Raw genomic sequence first — 15,707 nt, 5'->3', positions numbered from 1 at the left:
GATATGGCAAACTCCCAAAACACAGTGTTTATTACCATGATTATTAATGGATATAGTAGGCACAACGATAGACCCCCAAAGATGTCCGTGTCCTGATCCTCAGAACCTGTGAATATGTTACCTTACAAGGCAAAAGGAACTCTGCTGATGTGATGAAGCTAAACTTTGAGATGGGGAGATGATCCTGAGTGATCTGGATCTTCCTAGCAACGGAAGGCCTCAGCGTCACCAGGGCACCCCAGCCAAGCACCCAGATGAAAGTCTGTGATCCTGCCTCCACTTCCCCATCCTCCCCATGCACCCCAGGCCGGGAGACTTCATGCACTGGGCGTGTTTAAAATGCTACTGCTCTTCCTTTCTCATCCTGAAAGCAATGCGAGCAAACCATTTCCTGTGTCAGGGTTTAGTTCCCCTTTCAGGAGAAATGGGGAAGTGCTGGTTTAGTCCCAGGCTGGGTGAACGGTCCCCGGCCATCACAGTCTCACTGCTCCCAACCAAACACTCGCCCACTTATTTTCAACTCCAAAACTAACAAGCAATTTTCAGAGACCTCTGAGCTCATCGATGGCTCTCTGTGGTCATACAGAGGGGATGCGCTGTGTTTATGTCACCTCTGTTGTTCCCAGAGTTGATGATTATTGATGAGCTCTCTGTCCTCTGAATATACCAGGATCGCTGAACTTAGACCATAAGATAGATATCTTCCTCTCCAACACATATCAGATATCTATCTTCCTCTTCCGACCTGATTTCCAATGCAGGCTTTCCAGCCATCACCAATGATACTAACATTCTCCAGAAAAAAAAAATGTCATTTTATAGAGAAATAAACACATCAGTTGTCACCTTTAGAAATGTGGGGAATCTTGCACCCTGGCCTGGTCTTACAGGGACCAGTTGTGCTTGATGATATCAACAGCAAACCTCAACCAGGGGCTGAACCAGGCCCCGTGCTCCATGCTGTGCACCCCTGTATGGTGGACTGATGTCTACGTCCCATTCTTTGATGAGGCGGTGCACACCTGAGTGCCAGGCACAGGCTTCCAGCCACCCCTCCCACAGGCCTGCTCACTGCCCAGAGGGCGGGGCCCAGGGTGATAGACCCATCTGCCAGAACCACGCACAGCTCAGGGGGCTTCGGTGCTAATGAGCTTTAAGTACCGCGGTGTAGGAACAAGCCCTAAAGAGTGCCAGCCTTGCACCCTCTGTTTACAGCCGGCATTTCTTCTCCCAAGAAAAGAGAAAGTATAGGTGGGGACAGTTTACAATCAGACCCATCTCCCCCTCCCTTGTCACTTAACCTCCCTGCCCAGTTTCCACATCTATATGGTGGAAAAAAAACCACCTACTTCTCAGGGTTGTTGCAAAGGGTAGACATTGTCCATAAGGCACCTGGCAGGATGCCTGGCATGGTTAAATGGTGCTGTCCAAGCCCCACCTGTTCCTGAGTTTCGGTGGTGACCCTGGGCACTGAGGGATACCACAGTCCCTCGATCCACTTGGTTCTCGAGTCTCCAGTTGTGAGCTGCTAAATTTCAGAGATCAAGGGATACCAGCCCTAACTCCAAACATATGTCCATATCTTTTTGGTACAGATAATGAGAGTTTGGATAGTAAGTAGCACCTTTAGTTAGCCCTCAATATATGGTAGCTCCAATTACCATTACATTGTGTGGGAGATAATGAAAGCTAAGAGCTAACATTATACACTTTTGTCCTTTTAATCCTCCTAAAAGCCCAATGAGATAGAGGGTGGTGCTATCCTTAAAAGGAGGAAACTGAGTCACAGGGAGGCTGCACTGTCAGCATATGGGATGCTAACCGAGGTGTGTTCTGCTCCTAACCATGGATCTGCACTGACTTGCCTTCCCTGTCTGATTAACTGAGAACATATACCTACCTTCCAATGGTAGGGCCAACGGGACTGGTAATTCTTGAACATGCTGTAGAAGGAAGGCAGCCAATCCATTCGCCTTCACTGTGGCAAGATCGAGCAGCCTTCTTGCCTATGGAGAACACAGAAGACATTATTTTTCCAGAAAGGCTGATGTGGGAAGGTTTACCGATTACTACAACTTCATAGGCATCTTCTTCTATCCCAAATAAAAGATCAGAAAAATAACTGGACAATCACATGAGTTTAAAGTATTTAATACAGTGTTAGATGGTGAATTGAAAGCACGCATCCAATCTGGCTCCTACTCAAAACTCACTAAAACAGTGAATAACTGAAAAATAGATGAAACAAAATAAAGACACGAACCTACAAAGATAGGGAAAATGATTCTGCAAGCTGTAAATCATCTGGAAGAGAAGTGATTTCATCGAGTCTCATGGATTGAATATTTGAATACAACCTCTGCTCAGACTCCCACATCTTCATCTCCAGCCTGAATTCTTCCCCTGAAGCCTGGACTTACACATCCAACTGCCTATTTCCCATCTCCACTTCAAAGTTTCATAAACACCTCCAACATATTCTAAACTGAACTAACCTACCCACGCACCTGCCAAACCTACAGCCTTCCTCATCTTGGCTAATATTAATCCCATTCTTCCAGGTGCTCGGCCCTGAAGCCTTGGAGTCACCCATGAAGCCACTCCTCTGTAATCTGTCAAATCCTGTTGACTTCTCCTTCAAAGCATGTCCCAAAGAGCACTGTCCAACAGAAATAAAATGCAGGGCACAAATGCAAGTCACATGTGTAATTTGAAATCCTCTAAGAGACACATTTTTTAAAGTAAAAAGAAATAGATAAAATTAACTTTAATCATATATTCTATTTAACCCACAATAGTCAAAACATTACCATTTCAACATGTAATCCATGTAGAAAATAGCAAGATATGGCCAGGCATGGTGGCTCATGCCTGTAATCCCAGCACTTTGGGAGGCCGAGGCAGGTGGATCACCTGAGGTCAGAAGTTTAAGACCAGCCTGGACAGCATAATGAAACTCCATCTCCACTAAATATACAAAAATTATCCAGGTATGGTGACGCAGCCTGTAATCCCAGCTACTTGGGAGGCCAAGGCAGGAGAATCACTTGAACCTGGGAGGTGGAGATTGCAGTGAGCCAAGATCATGCCACTGCACTCCAGCCTGGGTGACAGAGCGAGACTCAGTCTCCAAAAAAGAAACAAATGAAAAGAGAGGGAAGCGGAGGGGAGGGGAGGGGAGGGGAAAGGGAGGGGAAGGGAGGGGAAGGGGGGGAAGGGAGGAGAAGGGAGGGGAGGGCAGGAGAGGAGAGGAGAGGACTACTCTATTTAAAATTGCCATCATTTATCCCCTTCCTCCTTCCCCAACTCTCAACTCCCGAACCCACTTTACTTACTTTCTACAACACTCACCACCTTCTAGCACACTCTGTAATTTCCTTCCTTTGGCTTATTGCTCCTCTCCCCTGACTGGAGTGTGTGTATTTCCAGGGCAAAGATTTTTGTCTGTTTTGTTCACTGAGGTATCCACAACACATAGAAGAATGTCTGGCACAAATCAGGTACTCAATTTGCTGAATGAATGAATGGTAATGGATTTAAGAGACTCCTGAAAGCCCAATCTTAACCTCAAAATGAGAAAGTTGAAAACCATGCAGTGTGTATCCTAGAATCTGTAAAGAATTCTGGAATGATCAGCATGAGGGACTTCTGGAACTGAAGGAAATTACTAAAACAAGGAGGACTGAGTCAAACTGCAACAGATTTCTGGTTTATCCCCAGGCAAGAGGTCTGTGGTCTACTCAGATAACTTGATCAACCCAGGAGGCAAGATCTAAAGATACAAACACTGTCGTTTTCCAAAATGTCTACAGTGAAATTCACAGTAGACAAGTTTCACCCACATGCTCAACAAGTTTTCAAGTCCTACCTGCCAATCATGAGAAAGAAAACCAAAGAGTATCATAAGCCCAGAGAAAGCATCTAACATGGGGGATATAAGCCAAACAAGGGGAAAAGGAGAAAGCAACTTGTAGAAAAAGTTTACAAAGGGTGAAAAACAGTCAAACAAACAAACAAAGAACTCACTGATCTTATGATCCTAAGTCAAAGAAGATGTTGCATCCATAAAACAAGAGTAAGATACTACAAAAAAGAACAGTCAAACGTACCTCTTGCTCGAATCTCACCTTCTAAGTAAGAGCTCTCTGACTACTCTAGAACCACCAAATTAACAGCATGACAACAAAAATGAAAAATTCAAGAATTTAAAGATGGAGTTGCAACTATCACACAAAAGTAAAGCAAAAAGACACAGAGATGGAAAATGGAAGAAAATTAAAGGATTAGTCAAGGAGTTCTAACATTAAAGTAATAGCAGTCCCATAAAGAGAGAAGAGACAAAATGGAGAGGAAGAAATCATCTATAAACTAATCAAGAACATTTCCCAAAACATAAAGAGAGAGAAGTCTCCAGATTCAAACTACCTCTTGGGTGACTAGCACAGTGGAAGAACACCAAGACACATCATTGAAATTTTAAAATGCTGGGGGCTAAAAAAAAAATTTGTACAAACTTCCAGAAAGAGTTTTAAAATGGTTTTGGAGGCCAGAAGTGGTGGCTCATGCCTGTAATCCCAGCACCTTGGGATGCCGAGGTGGCAGATCACCTGAGGTCAGGAGTTCAAGACCAGTCTGGCCAACATGACAAAACCCTGTCTCTACTCAAAACACAAAAATTAGCCAGGTGTGGTGGCTGGTCCCTGTAATCCCAGCTATTTGGGAGGCTGAGGCAGAAGAACTGCTTAAATCCAGGAGGCGGAGGTTGCAGTGAGCTGAGATCACGCCACTGCACTCCAGCCTGGGTGACAGAGTGAGACTCTGTCTCAAAAAGAAAAAAAAATGGTTTTGGAATTCTTAGAAGCAATATTGAAAAGAGATGATAATGGAACAATGCAATCAAAATTCTGAAGGAAAATGATGGCCAGTGCAGAATTTTATACGCAGCCAAACTGTCAATCCAGTATGAGGGAACTTTTAGACATGTAAGAGCTCAGAAATTTTTAACTTTCATGCATTCATTCTAAGGAATTGACTGGAGGATATGGTCTAGCAAAATGGAATAAACCAGGAAAGTAGAGTCCGAAGAGGAGACTCAATGCAGGAAGACCATGTAGGGAAATCTCAGGTTGATGGCTGTGTACTACAAGTAGATAGATGGCCACCAGTTCAGACAGAATGGAGCAGTGACTCAAGACTCAAACATACTGACAGCAGTTATCCCCTAGATGTCCAGGCAAGTCTGACCCTAACCTTTATCTATATTTGACTTGTCTTCACCATGAACTAATATCATTTCTTCTCAACTCCTGCTGCCTCAGTCAGCTGAGGACATTCATTTCACTCCACAGAAGTGTTTAGTCTTGGCCTATTCCTGTGAGCTAGAATAGCCTTTGGCAAGTTTACCACAGACTGTATGAAGCAGCCTGCTTCCTCAGGCCATTTTCCTCTGGACAGCCATCACCTAATTCACATCGGCCTTACCAGACCCTCCAGTTGCAATGAGCCCTGTATTTCCCCAGACTCGCTTATGTCATTGCCTACTGACTTCCCAGAAGGGGTCCTTATCAATTCCCAGGGAAGGTAAAGCCAGACCAAGTCCCTGAGACTCCACTCTGCTTCCCTGCCTTGGGAACCTTCATCTAAGAAAAGGCAATAGTGAACTTTCTTTCTTTTTTCTCTGTTACCCAGGCTGGAGTGCAGGGGCACAATCTCAGCTCACTGCAACCTCTGCCTCCCAGGTTCAAGCAATTCTCCTGCCTCAGTCTCCTGAGCAGCTGTGACTACAGGCACATGCCACAATACCCAGTTAATTTTTTGTATTTTTAGTAGAGACGGGGTTTCACTGTGTTAGCCAGGATGGTCTCAATCTCCTGACCTTGTGAACCACCTGCTTCGGCCTCCCAAAGTGCTGGGATTATAGGTGTGAGCCACCACCCAGCCTAATAGTTTCTTTACACAGCTATTTTTGGCTTTCTACTCAGTTTTTCAAAATAGAACAATACGTTGTTTGGGAATGTATTTTAAAAGATGCTAAAACATTAAAGAAAAGCAAAGGAATGATTTACACAAAAGTCAAGCCAGTGTTTACCTCTGGTAGTTGCAATTAAAGAAGGCCCCAGGTACTAGAAACATCCTGTCTTTTAACCTGGGTGATGGGAACAGTTTACACCATACATATGAAATATACACACTCTTCTGTAGGTATGGTGAATTTCCCAATTTGAAAATGTTTAAGTTAATATTGTTATAGGAATCACGCAATTCAGAGCTCAGTCTGACACCTCAGCCCTATCAACTTTAACAGTTGCATGAGTCAGACGGACAGCTGGTATTACAGCTGGTGTTACCAGCCTCAGGTTTCCTAACAACTGCTGTGCCCGACTGAGCAAGTTTACCACACAAAGCCCCCACATTTTATGACAGATAGAGAATAGAACAAGCTTTGGAGGAAAACAGGCCTGGATTCAAATTCTAGCTGGGCCACTTCCCAGATGGGCGATTTGGGCAGTTTTTTCATTGTTAAGAAACAGTGTGATCACACTACACCCTTGTGGGGCTTAAATAAGACAATATAGGAAATGGACTGGATGCAGGGCCTGGCACACAGTAGGCACTCAGTCAATAGTAGCAATGGGTGTTTTTGGAATTTGGTTCTTTAACTTGTATTTTGTTTCATTCCACAGCATTTTCTGTCCCTAACCTGCAATCAATGACAACTACTTCTTTATAGGAAATTAAAAGGTCAATTGGGAAGACATGTTGGTTAAACATACCACAAGCACCATCCAAATGAAATCAGAAAGGCCACTTAGGGAAGGCCACCAAATCACAGTCACACAATGTCAGAGCTCAAAGGAGGCTCAGAGAGAGCTGGATTCTAAAAGCTTAAACCTCAGGCAGCACAAACCACTTGTAATCTCCTGCAATCCTCAGATCTGTTGTCTCTGCTCCTCACTCAGCTCAGTCCCAGGCTTCAATGCTTGCTTTTGCTGTCTATTTAGCCCTTTCTTACAATGAATTCTTGGCCAGGCGCGGTGACTCACAAGCCTGTAATCCCAGCACTTTGGGAGGCTGAGGTGGGCGGATCACGAGGTCAACAGATGGAGACCATCCTGGCCAACACAGTGAAATCCCTTCTCTACTAAAAATACAAAAAAAATTAGCCAGGCGTGGTGGCACGCGCCCGTGGTCCCAGTTACTCAGGAGGTTGAGGTAGAAGAATCGCTTGAACCCAGGAGGCGGAGGTTGCAGTGAGCCGAGATTGCACCACTGCACTCCAGCCTGGTGACAGAGCAAGACACCATCTCAAAAAAAAAAAAGAATTCTTAGCTCATTAAAATATAGCCTTTGATGGATGCAGTGGCTCATGCTTGTAATCCCAGCACTTTGGGAAGCCGAGGGAGGAGGATTACTTGAGCCAAGGAGTTTGAGACCAGTCTGGACAACATAGCAAGATCCTATCTCTACACTCCCCGCAAAAAATTAGCCCAGTATGTTGGTGCTAATCTGTGTCCCACCTACTCGGGAAGCTGAGGCAGGAGGATCGCTTCAGCCCAGAAGTTCAAGACTGCAGTGATCCATGATGGTGCCACTGCACTCCAGCAGGCTTGAAGACAAATTAGTTTATTTCCTCAATCTCAACCTAGGGTTACCCAGACTTATGTGAACACAGCATACATTTTTGGAAAACAGACAAAAAGAAAAACTAAAATGTTCCTCAACCCAGTCCATTTTACCACTGCAGCTTAATTCTAATTCAGTCATTCATTCGATAACTCATTTATTTCATCAACAAATATTTATGGAGTACCTACCATGTGCAAAGCACTATGAACACAACAAACTTTGAGCAAATATGTATGAAGTACCTAATAGATTCTGGCGGAATAAACGAATGACGGATGAATCAGTCAATGGCCAAGGCTGGACAATTGGTCTAGCATCGGCCGTCTCATTAACTACTGTGAGCTTATTCAAACTACTCTCCTTGGCCTCAATTTCCCAATTTATAAAGTAGAATGTTAGTAAGTGTTCCATCTGCCTCTCAGGAGCCCTAAGAATCACTGTTTGGAAGAAACAAAAGAGTTTCAAAATTACTCAGTGGTCATTTCTCTGTCTTGGTGGTCTCTGTTGAGTCATTACATTGTTGGGGGCAGTTGTATCCCAACTCTGAACATCTATGATCTAATGCAATTTCATATCATAAATCCTACATAAACATTTAAGCTATATTAGTGTATAATATGCTACTATTATATCTTAGTATGTAATATGCTACATTAATTATAAAATAGAGATTCAATATACTGAGGTGTTATGACCTGTTGTGCTGTTAATTTAAAACAGAAATAAAAGCATACAAGTACAGAGTATCACTCATAACAGAAATAATCAATAGCAGACAATGGTAATAGACACTGTCCTAAGCATTACTCATCGAGTTAATTCATCGAATCCTCCCAACAGCCTTACAGGATAGGCACCATATGACTATTACCATTGCTTTATAGATGAGGAAACTGAAACAAGAGAGAATAAGGCTGCAGAGGCTCCATCGGGAAGCCTGAGACCACGCAGGGTTGACCTTGAGCCTGCGCCATTCTGGCTCCGGAATCCGAGCCCTTGGTCACCACACACTTCCTCTCAGCAGAAGCAGTATGTTGGCCAGGCAAAGTGGCTCATGCCTGCAATCCCAACAGTTTGGGAGGCCAAGACGGGAGGATTGCTTAAAGCCAGGAACTGGAGCCCAGCCTGGGCAACAAAGCAACACCCCATCTCTAAAGGAAAAACAAAATTAGCTATGCATGGTGGTACAGGACCCATAGTCCCAGCTACTCCGAGGCCAGAAGCTCACTTGAGCCCAGGAATTCAAGGCTACAGTGAGCTATGACCGTGCCACTGCATTCTAGCCTGGGTAACAGAGTAAGACTTCATCTCTTTTAAAAAAAAAAAAAAGTTGTATGTTGCCTGCCAAAAGTCAAGAGTAAATTTTACCTACCCGGCTACCTTTTTAGGGGAAATCCCATAGACCAAGTTACCCCACAGGCTGACTTCATGAGGACAAATCAATCTTGGTGACTAAGCGCCCTTTCCTGGGAACTCTGTGGTGCACGCAGGAGCGCCTCACCCTCTGGGACGGTGTGAAGATCGGCAACCTGATTTCGTCACATTCATACTGGCTGACGAAACCCCGCTCCCATGCCAGGTCCAGCACGCCCTCCACATGGCTGTGGAGCCTCCTGACAATGGCTGGCCGGTGACTCTGCAGGTCTCGGGCTGGGTGGAGCGAGTAGGGGTCCCAGCAGCCGTGCAGCTTGGGGGTCTGGCTGTCAGCCTGGGCTTCCCGGACAGCTGCGATGAGTTTCTGACAGGCCCAAGTACCCTTATTCCAGACGGTATCCAGGAGGCGCCTGGCCAAGTGGGAGAGAGGCTGGCCCAGGATGTGGAAGCCCTCGTAGTCTTCCCAGGAGAGGACCTCCCAGGAGAGCAGCCAGTCCAGGACGCTCTCGAAGCCCTCCAGGGACCCCGAGACCAAAAGCTCCACCAGCTGGCTCCTCTGTGCCTGAAAAGCCTCCTGCGAGCACATCTCACAACCTGGGGAGGAGAACAACATCAGTGCGGGACTTCTCTGAAAGCCAGACGCAGGGTGGTCGGGAAGGCCAAGGCAAGTCAGCCCCAGCAAAACCCGAGCTGGCCTTGGTTCTAGCCTCAGACTTTATCCAATCCAAGCTCCCCACCATTCAGATGTGCAAATTGAGGCCCAGAGAAGGCAAGAAACACCTCAAGGTCCCACAGAGAGTTTGAAGCAACCAAAAATTAAATCAAGACCCCTAACTCCCATATGCATGCTTGGTCTCTGGCTTAAAACGTTTACAAAGGCTTGAGGTACTATTAGGAGCAAGAGATCTCCTAAGGTCACTTGAGATCAGGAGTTGGAGACCAGCCTGTCCAATACAGTGAAACCCTGTCTCTACTAAAAATACAAAAAGGAGCCAGGCCTGGTGGTGGGCACCTGTAATCCCAGCTACTAAGGAGGCTGAGCAGGAGAATCGCATGAACCCAGGAGGTGGAGGCTGCAGTGAGCTGAGATGGAGCCACGGCACTCCAACCTGGTCAATAGAGACTCTGTCTCAAAAAGAGAGAGAGACAGAGAGACAGAGAGAGAGAGAGAGAGAGAGAGAGAGATCTCCCAAGTGATCAGGGAATTAATTCTCTTCGAAGTAGGGTGAGAGGGGCTCTTTGATCCTGACTGGTTTCAGGCTACAGCAGTTTCAGTAATGGTTAATATTTATTAAGAATAAATGACACGCCAGGCGCCATTCTAAGTGCTCTCCTGCATGAATTCACGGAACCCTCCCAGCCACTCTGAAGCAGTGGTTACAATCAGCCCCATTTTACAGAGGAAGACACTGAGGCACAGAGAGGCTAAGTGATTTGTGCGACATGTCACAGCTAGACAGGCTGGGCCAGGATTTCAACACAAGCCATGTGCGACTCCAGAATGCACGTCTCTAACTCTTACATTTGGCTTCCCCACGGGGGCCCAAGCCCGTGCCGTGTGCTTTGCACACTGCTCTCCAAGGGGTAGACTCAGGATACTGTTCTAAAGGTCCCAGCCTAGGCAAAGTGAAAAATTACGGTGCAAACTAAGTTGTTTCCAAGCGTTCTGGTGCCTTGTCCCCGTCGCCCCACACACTTGCCCTAGGGCCCTCGCCTCCCTGCCACACCCTCGAAACCACCTGAACAGGCTGCTCCGCTGCTACTGTCAGTAACCTGCTCTGGGTTCTGGGGATTTGAGGGGAAGTGACCTTCCAGGAGCTTCAAGCCCTGGGAGGGTCCCTGAGCAGCCGAGAACATCTCTCAGCATGAACAGTTCTGCAGTTGTCATGGGGGCCATGGACAAGGGCTGGTGCAGGGCCCAGAAGAAACGAAAGTGAAAGGGTGTAAGCATGGAAAACAAACAGGGCCGTCAGCTTCTTTTTATAAATCAGGGACATTCCCAGACACTCAAGGGGGCAGATGCCAAGTGGCCTGGGGATTTTGCATCTTTCCTGATGGTTGTTTATGTGTCTCTCTCCCTGCCTGGGCCACGTGGAAGCCTCGATCTTACTTGTCCTGGCATCCCTGAGCCTGGCACAGTGCTGTGTCCCACAGAGGCACTGTGGGAATGTTCATGAATCAAATATCCCCTGGGCATGGGGTGGTGGGAACATTCTGTGCCCGTCCTGATATGGCAGTCACGGTAAGCAAAAGGAGAAACCTTTCATCTCTCAGAATGCTGCTGGGGCACAGGGGGCCCTGTGCTGGACAGGTGGGGAAACTGAGGCAATGAGGTTACTTGTGTGTCTGGCTGCTTGCGAGAGAGGGTGTTCCCCTTCAGAGGCCACTGGAAGCCAGGAACTAAGGTAGTTCTCTCAGGCCAAGGAGATCTCCTCCCTGTGCCCACCTCTAAGCAGAGGAGCCAAGAGGGTGGGGTGGCTGGGGACAGGGAGCAGAGGAGAAAAAGGGGCAGAATAAGCTCTGGGCTCAGCCGTGGAGTGGTTCTCAGCTGTAGAAATACCAGCCAAGGATGCAACGGAAGCCCCAACCATCGCCCCTGCCCAGGTCCTGGGGAAAATGACCACCCACCCACCCTCCCCAGAAAACAACCCAGAAATGGAGCCAGCATCCCGCGTCTGACCCCAGGCCTGGGAGCATGTGTGCAGCCAGGAATGAAAGAAGGCTGAGAGTCAAGCTGAGCCAGGACAACGCCTGCTCCTCTTACCCAGAGAATGTTCGAGGAGGACACCTGGTCTTTCCTCCTCATCAGGAGAGCCTGGACCACCCTCTTCCCCCATCAAAGCCCACTAGGCTGGGGAAGCAGGCATGGCATCTGTGGGTGGGCCTTGCACAGAATGCCAAAAGCCCAGTGGCATAGGAATGGCGAGCCCGGCCACTTCCCAGGGAAATTCCCAAAGGAAGAGCCCGAGACCAGAGTTGGCCAAGCAGCCATCCAGGACTAAGTAATTCCAGGCAATTCTGGCACAAAGACTTGTGTATCCTGGCAACCATGACCCACACTGAAAAACCCCACTGGGGACAGGAGACACGTTCACAAGGGGACAGGTCAAAAGTAAGTAGGGACCCCTCCCTAGCACACCAAGCCTGCAGCAGCCTGGCGTACGTGTGAGCCACACACACTCCGGCTAGTGACATCCGGTTTCTGTGGACACCAGGAAGGGGAGACCCGCCCAAGCCACATGGCTCAAGCCATGTGGGGAGACCCGCCCAAGCCACCAGCAGCTGCATCACCACACCTCCGCCCTTGCCTTCTTCCAGAAACCTCAGAGCAGAGGGAATCCTGAGGACCAATTCAGCCAGCCCCCTGTCTCTGAGCAGGCATTGTCCTGTCTCATAGTAAACATCTGAGGAGGACCTGGCCTTAGTGCTGTCATCACTAACTAGCTCGGGAAGCTCCCCAGCTTGGGAAGTTCCTCATTATGTCTAGCTTCAGTTTTTCCTGCTTCCGTTTAAATTGAGAAAGAGAGAGAAAAAATAGATATTCTCTTATTATCCGTTTCTTAAAAACTGTCCTTAACATCCTTCCTCTTACCCCTTTATCACCTGGTCAGGCTTCCCCTCTTCAGACAAAATCTATCCATCTGCATCGCCTTTTGCTCTCTCCTTCAGTTACCACAACTTCAAAGACACCATTGTCCTCCCCAAGGTGAGGGCCCTTTAGAGAAAGGGGCACTTCCTTGCTGAAAGAGAGGGTCAAGGGGCGACCCACGTGGGTCCTCCCTGAACCCCAGGCCCAGGCCTGAGCCCGGACACCTCCTTCCTTCCTGAGACCACAGCCAACCTGCTTTCTCTGGGGACAAGAGCAAATGCTTGGCTTAAGTGCTGAAATCTCAGCCCACTGACCCCTTGCAGACAGGAGAGGAGGGGAAACCCAGGGAAGCTCAACTTCCCAAGCCTGCTGGGTCTCTGCTGGGGCCAAGCCCCACACCCTCCCCCAGCCATCCTCCATTCTCCCTCCCCGCACTGAGCTTCTCTCCCTGAGACCAGTTCCCCCGACCAGTGAGCAATGCACTCTAATCCTCCATTGTAAAAGTAAAGCCCTCTCTTGATGTCCCGCTTCTTCATTTGGCTCCAATCCCATTTCTCTGCCTCCTTTATAGCAGGCCCCCTTGTCTGTTGCCTGCACTGCTGTCCCCAAATCCTCCCATCCCTTCTCATCCCCAAAGTTCCCTATCCGCTCCAGTGAGACTGTTTTGGTCATGGTCACCAGTGACCTCCTGTTGCTCAATCCTAAGCCCTCAGAGGCATTGGTCATAATTGCTCCCTCCTTCCTCCTTGGGGCACCCCAACTCTCTGATTTTCACTCTTCCTGTCTTCTTGGCTGGTTCTTAACACCGGGGGCCCCAGCGCTCAGTGGTTGGACCCCTTCTCTTCTCCATATTGCTCCCTTCCTAGATGAACCCACCTGCTCTTGTGGCTTTAAATACCAGCTGTATGGTGACGATGCCCACAGTTTCATTTCCAACTCCAACCTCCGCCCTTAACTTTTCCCAACTGCTTAATCATCACTGATGCCTAATGGACAGCTCACACGACAAGCACAAAACCAAACTCCTGATCTCCCCCGTCGCAACTCCCATTTCAGTTCACGGCAGCTTCAAGCCTCCAGAAGCTCAAGCCAAAAACTCAGAATCATCCTTGATTGTACCTTGCTCTTGCATCCCAAGTCCTATTGACATAGCCTTTGAAATATATCCCAAATCTGAACCACCTGTGGGCCATGGTGTAAGCCACTGTGGTCTCTCCCCAGAACGACAGTCCTGATTCTCTCACCAGACTCTCCTTTTGCCCTTAGCCCACCCATCACCATCCATTCTCCACCCCACAGATGGATGGGTCTGCCAGACCCCAAGTCAGAGCAGGTGACTCCTCAGCTCCAAACCAGTGCTCCCATCGCGCTCAGGGTAAAAGCCAAAGCCCCCCGCTACACACACACACAGATACTCACAAGGTTCATCCTCGCCTCCTGATGACTGCCAAGGTGTCATGGTCTTGGCGAAGCCTTCCCTAACTGTGCTATGTACAATGCGATACCCAGCCCCGGCACCCCATCCTGCTTCCCTGCTTTGTTTTACTCGGAGCACTTCCCACCACCTGCCATGCCACAGATTTACTTCTTTCATTGCTGTGCATTCCTTTCCAGAATGTGCACTCCATGAGGGCGGGGAGTTTTGTCTGATTTCCCCATTGCTCGATCTCGCATCTCATCCAGTGCATGAATGATGACTGCTGGCATGGATGAAAGAATGGATGTGTTCTGCATGGCTCCGGGAGACAGACGTGGAACCAAGGTGCAGAATCTGTAAGCCACAGATTTTAGGTAAAGGAAACAAGAGCCGCAGGACACTGAAAAGCCACCTCATCAGTAATAAGCTCCCCACCACCAGGCATGTGTTGCAGAGGGCTTCTGAACTGGGTTGGAGGGAGGTGGGCTGGATGAGGATGCTTCCGGCCTCAGATCCCAGGGTGCAGAGAGGCAGAGGGACCTTGGGAGGCCAACAAATTCAGGGGCCGCAGCAACCCCATGGCTCAGTGATTGGGACAGGCAAGTACGGGCAGTGACGATGTCACTCTGGTCTTCTTCACTAAGGGGTCAGGGAGGGTGACAGGGCAGGCGATCCCCCTCTGTAGAACAAGGACCTTAGAGGAGGCCAAGTCACAGCCCATGGGGAAACCAAGGCCATGGCAGGAAGCCCAAGGGCTCAGAAAGAGGGAACTTGGAAGCAGGGGTCCAGCCCCCAACCCTCATGCAGCTTCAAGAGGCCCTCCGCAGGGCGATTGGGTGGAGGGCTTTTCAGGTCATTGGAATGTAAGCAGGACCAGACAGCTGCTCCATCAACTTGAGAAGCAGAGAGCAAACAGCGGGGGGATGCGGCCGCGCAGGACCTGGTGTGGGCTATCTGGGAAGGGATGGATTTGAACTTAGATCTCACACCCACCAAGGGAGAAGGAGGAGGCAGGAGATTCCCCTAAGAAGTGCAGAGAGCAGCAGTAGGATCCCCCAAGCAGACCCTCTCACACCCACTCACTGGCACGGTGAAGACGGGGAAACTGAGCCCCACAGAGAGGAAAGAACTCAAAAGAATGGCGCCCTCAGAGATCTGAAGCCCGGGTTCCTCGGGACTTCCCACTCCTGCCAGGGGCCTCCCCAACCTGGAGATGTCCCCTTTCCTTCTCATGTCCCATCTACACCCGGGACTCCCCCAGGAGAAACCGAGGCAACCCTTTGCCAAGCCCTGCGGCCAAGACTGCTCGGACGGACGCCAAGTGTTGGAGTCCTGGGGGCGGGACCATCGGCGCCCACAGTGTCCCCGCAGCCCACCCCAGGCGCTAGGCACAGGCAGCGCGCCAGGAAACAGCACTCACCGCGAGCCGCCGGCGCCCCGACTCCAAGGCCCGCTCTGGGCCACGACTCCGGGCTCCTCCAGCTCCAGCTTGGGCTTCAGCTCCGGTTGCGCGGGCGCTTGGCTCCGCCCCCGCCTGGACCCCGCCCCTGCTCTGCCCGGACTGGGCAGCCCTGAGAGCGCCAGCTCCAGGGCTGGCCAGGCTCACCTGGGACAGGGAGGGAGCGCGCAGGAAAGGGGCCGGGCCTGCCTGCGGGGCTGGACGGTCCTGGCTGTGTGCCCTGGCCAGCGGGCCTCCCTTTC

General features: G+C 49.1%; 1 protein-coding gene across 6 annotated transcripts in view; it reads right to left on the bottom strand.

Moving 5' to 3' along the window:
• Positions 1-15,501, bottom strand: part of NOD2 (nucleotide binding oligomerization domain containing 2) — a 38,667-nt gene extending 23,166 nt beyond the window's left edge. For 4 of the 6 annotated variants that reach the window (XR_010344828.1, XR_010344829.1, XM_064383051.1 and 1 more), the window contains exons 1-3: positions 15,427-15,501; positions 9,128-9,594; positions 1,901-2,006 (exon numbers count right to left, since the gene is read on the bottom strand). Coding sequence is in view for 3 of the 6 variants with exons in the window: in XM_064383051.1 (XP_064239121.1) it covers positions 1,901-2,006; positions 9,128-9,586 (565 nt within the window). In the remaining 3 variants the exon portion in view is untranslated. The other 2 variants (XM_064383053.1, XM_064383054.1) reach the window with 2 other exon arrangements.
• Between the last annotated feature and the right edge of the window lie 206 nt (positions 15,502-15,707).

The sequence above is a fragment of the Aotus nancymaae genome, unplaced genomic scaffold, assembly GCF_030222135.1.
Source record: "Aotus nancymaae isolate 86718 unplaced genomic scaffold, 86718_ANA_hifiasm-v0.15.2.pri h1tg000030l, whole genome shotgun sequence".
Classification (NCBI taxonomy): domain Eukaryota; kingdom Metazoa; phylum Chordata; class Mammalia; order Primates; family Aotidae; genus Aotus; species Aotus nancymaae.
This window is presented reverse-complemented; position numbering and strand designations above follow the sequence as displayed.